Source organism: Anopheles darlingi, chromosome 2 (genome assembly GCF_943734745.1).
Source record: "Anopheles darlingi chromosome 2, idAnoDarlMG_H_01, whole genome shotgun sequence".
Lineage (NCBI taxonomy): Eukaryota > Metazoa > Arthropoda > Insecta > Diptera > Culicidae > Anopheles > Anopheles darlingi.
The window spans coordinates 10,726,772-10,728,611 of record NC_064874.1 but is presented as its reverse complement, the minus strand read 5'-3'; the positions used below and the strand labels follow the sequence as shown (position 1 = coordinate 10,728,611).

The 1,840-nt window shown below is 44.6% G+C and overlaps 1 protein-coding gene across 1 annotated transcript in view; it reads right to left on the bottom strand.

The window, feature by feature from the left end:
- Nucleotides 1-483: 483 nt before the first annotated feature.
- Nucleotides 484-1,840, bottom strand: part of LOC125949021 (organic cation transporter protein) — a 29,662-nt gene continuing 28,305 nt past the window's right edge. The window contains exon 11 of the mRNA XM_049675699.1: nt 484-1,787. Coding sequence (XP_049531656.1) covers nt 1,760-1,787 — 28 coding nt within the window. The 3' untranslated portion in view covers nt 484-1,759. The remainder of the gene's footprint in view (nt 1,788-1,840) is intronic.

Below are 1,840 nucleotides of genomic sequence, written 5' to 3'. Positions count from 1 at the left end.
TGCTACCTTTCTATCCCTTTTTTTTTCTTTCTTTCTTCATTCTTCATTCTTCATTCTTCTCTCTTTCTATCTTTTTATGTTTCGATTAGCCGTGGCCACACGGGGCGAAAATTTGCGCGCAAATTTGCACATTAATGCCAAAATGTTTTCGCTTCGTGTGGCAGGGGTAAAAACCCGAAAATTTATGCCGAAATGTCAAACGTATTGTTTTCATCTGTGTTTTGGCCGCTGAAGTTGATTTCCGATTAATTTTTGCAGTTTTTAACGATTTTGTTGCTGTTGCTGTTATATTTATATTAAAAATGCAAAAACAATACGAAAAGAACCTACATTTTCGTAAATAAAGCGTTCGATAGCGTCAAGGGTTCAGCGAAAAAGTCCGCGGACGTATAAAAGTTTGACAGCGTGTAAGGGTTACGCGAAACCGTTTTGACATTAATTTTTTCGTTTGCGCTAGGGTTTTCGCCCCGTGTGGCCACGGCTATTGGGTTGTAAGCGCGTTCAGCATGAAAAAAGAACAAGCAAAAAGAACCAGAACGGACACAGGAGCATTTCACATTTTGCAGACCACACATTCTGGTTACATTCTACTCATAATCTGCTTGACTCTACACAAACGACGCTGCTACAATTTTCCATCGATAGATCCGGGTCTGCCGTTAAACTCCGTTTCGCTTTGGATACATCGAAAGCGTTGATTTGTAATAGGGACTCCTTACTTCCTTGCAGGATCATCGCTTAGTAAGATAAATAATATTTACAAACAATTGTACACGACCTATTGCTACCAATCTAGAGGGGATACATTCAAGCGAGATAGAGCCGTATAGATATACTTGTTCCAACCACGTGCCTTTCAAAAGCTTAGTTCGCCCGAGGATGTAGCGGCAAGCCCGTCTCCATGTGCAGGGTCTTAATGTTAGTGTTATGCGGTATTCCTTTCCCTTCAGTGAGCCTATTAGTATATTGCCTATTGTAATTGCTGGGTTTATATGTGGATGTTTGTGTACCGGCCACAACGAGTAGCTCTCCCGGCCCGCGAAGCCAACCGCCCTGGACCAGCCAGGGATCGGTTACGCGGCCGACTTCGAAGGCCTGCCTCCCGGAGAGTGCTCTTCACAATGTGTTCTGCAGTTCTATCGTGAGTTTATCTGCCCCTATATATGTTTAGTGCCTCTACACTGCCTTGTGGTTTGGTTTTGACGCACGGAACGTTGGCTTTAGCGAATGGCCATAAAACTAGATCATAAATGCACTTATTCGCATTTTGGGCGTTGAAAAAAAGAGGGAAAAATCAAATCTGAAAAGTGACTCCGAACCGTCCACTACACACTAGGGTAGAAGCTATGCAGGCTCTCGGTTTGCTGCACACGAAGCGTTCTAATCACATGTACCTAATACATATTCTTGGGCTCTCCCCTTGTCGCTCGGCTTACCCCGGGGAAAATTGACAATTGGATATAATATAGAGACGGGATCGGGACCGATCGACCGGGTCTAACATTTGTAGAAGGACGCTGTAGATGGGTGCTGATGTTCTACGGTGCCGTGGGTTCGTTATCCCTACACGATACGATCCAGATACACGCACGCACACACGCATTAGAACATCGGTAGATAGGTGTAGGGTAGATATGGCAGTTGTAGTTGATCAAAATTCGTATTTGCTTGCGACCTCCTGCTTCTCCTCCTCTTCGTGCACCACACTTTGCTGTCATGGAATAAAGGTTCACAGGATGGTTTGCCTTTATAGCGCCGCCTAAACCGTCAGCTGCGTGTCGATTTCCCTGCAGGACCGGAAGAAAAGAAAGCAATTTCTCAGGTTTCTGATAGGAGTAAG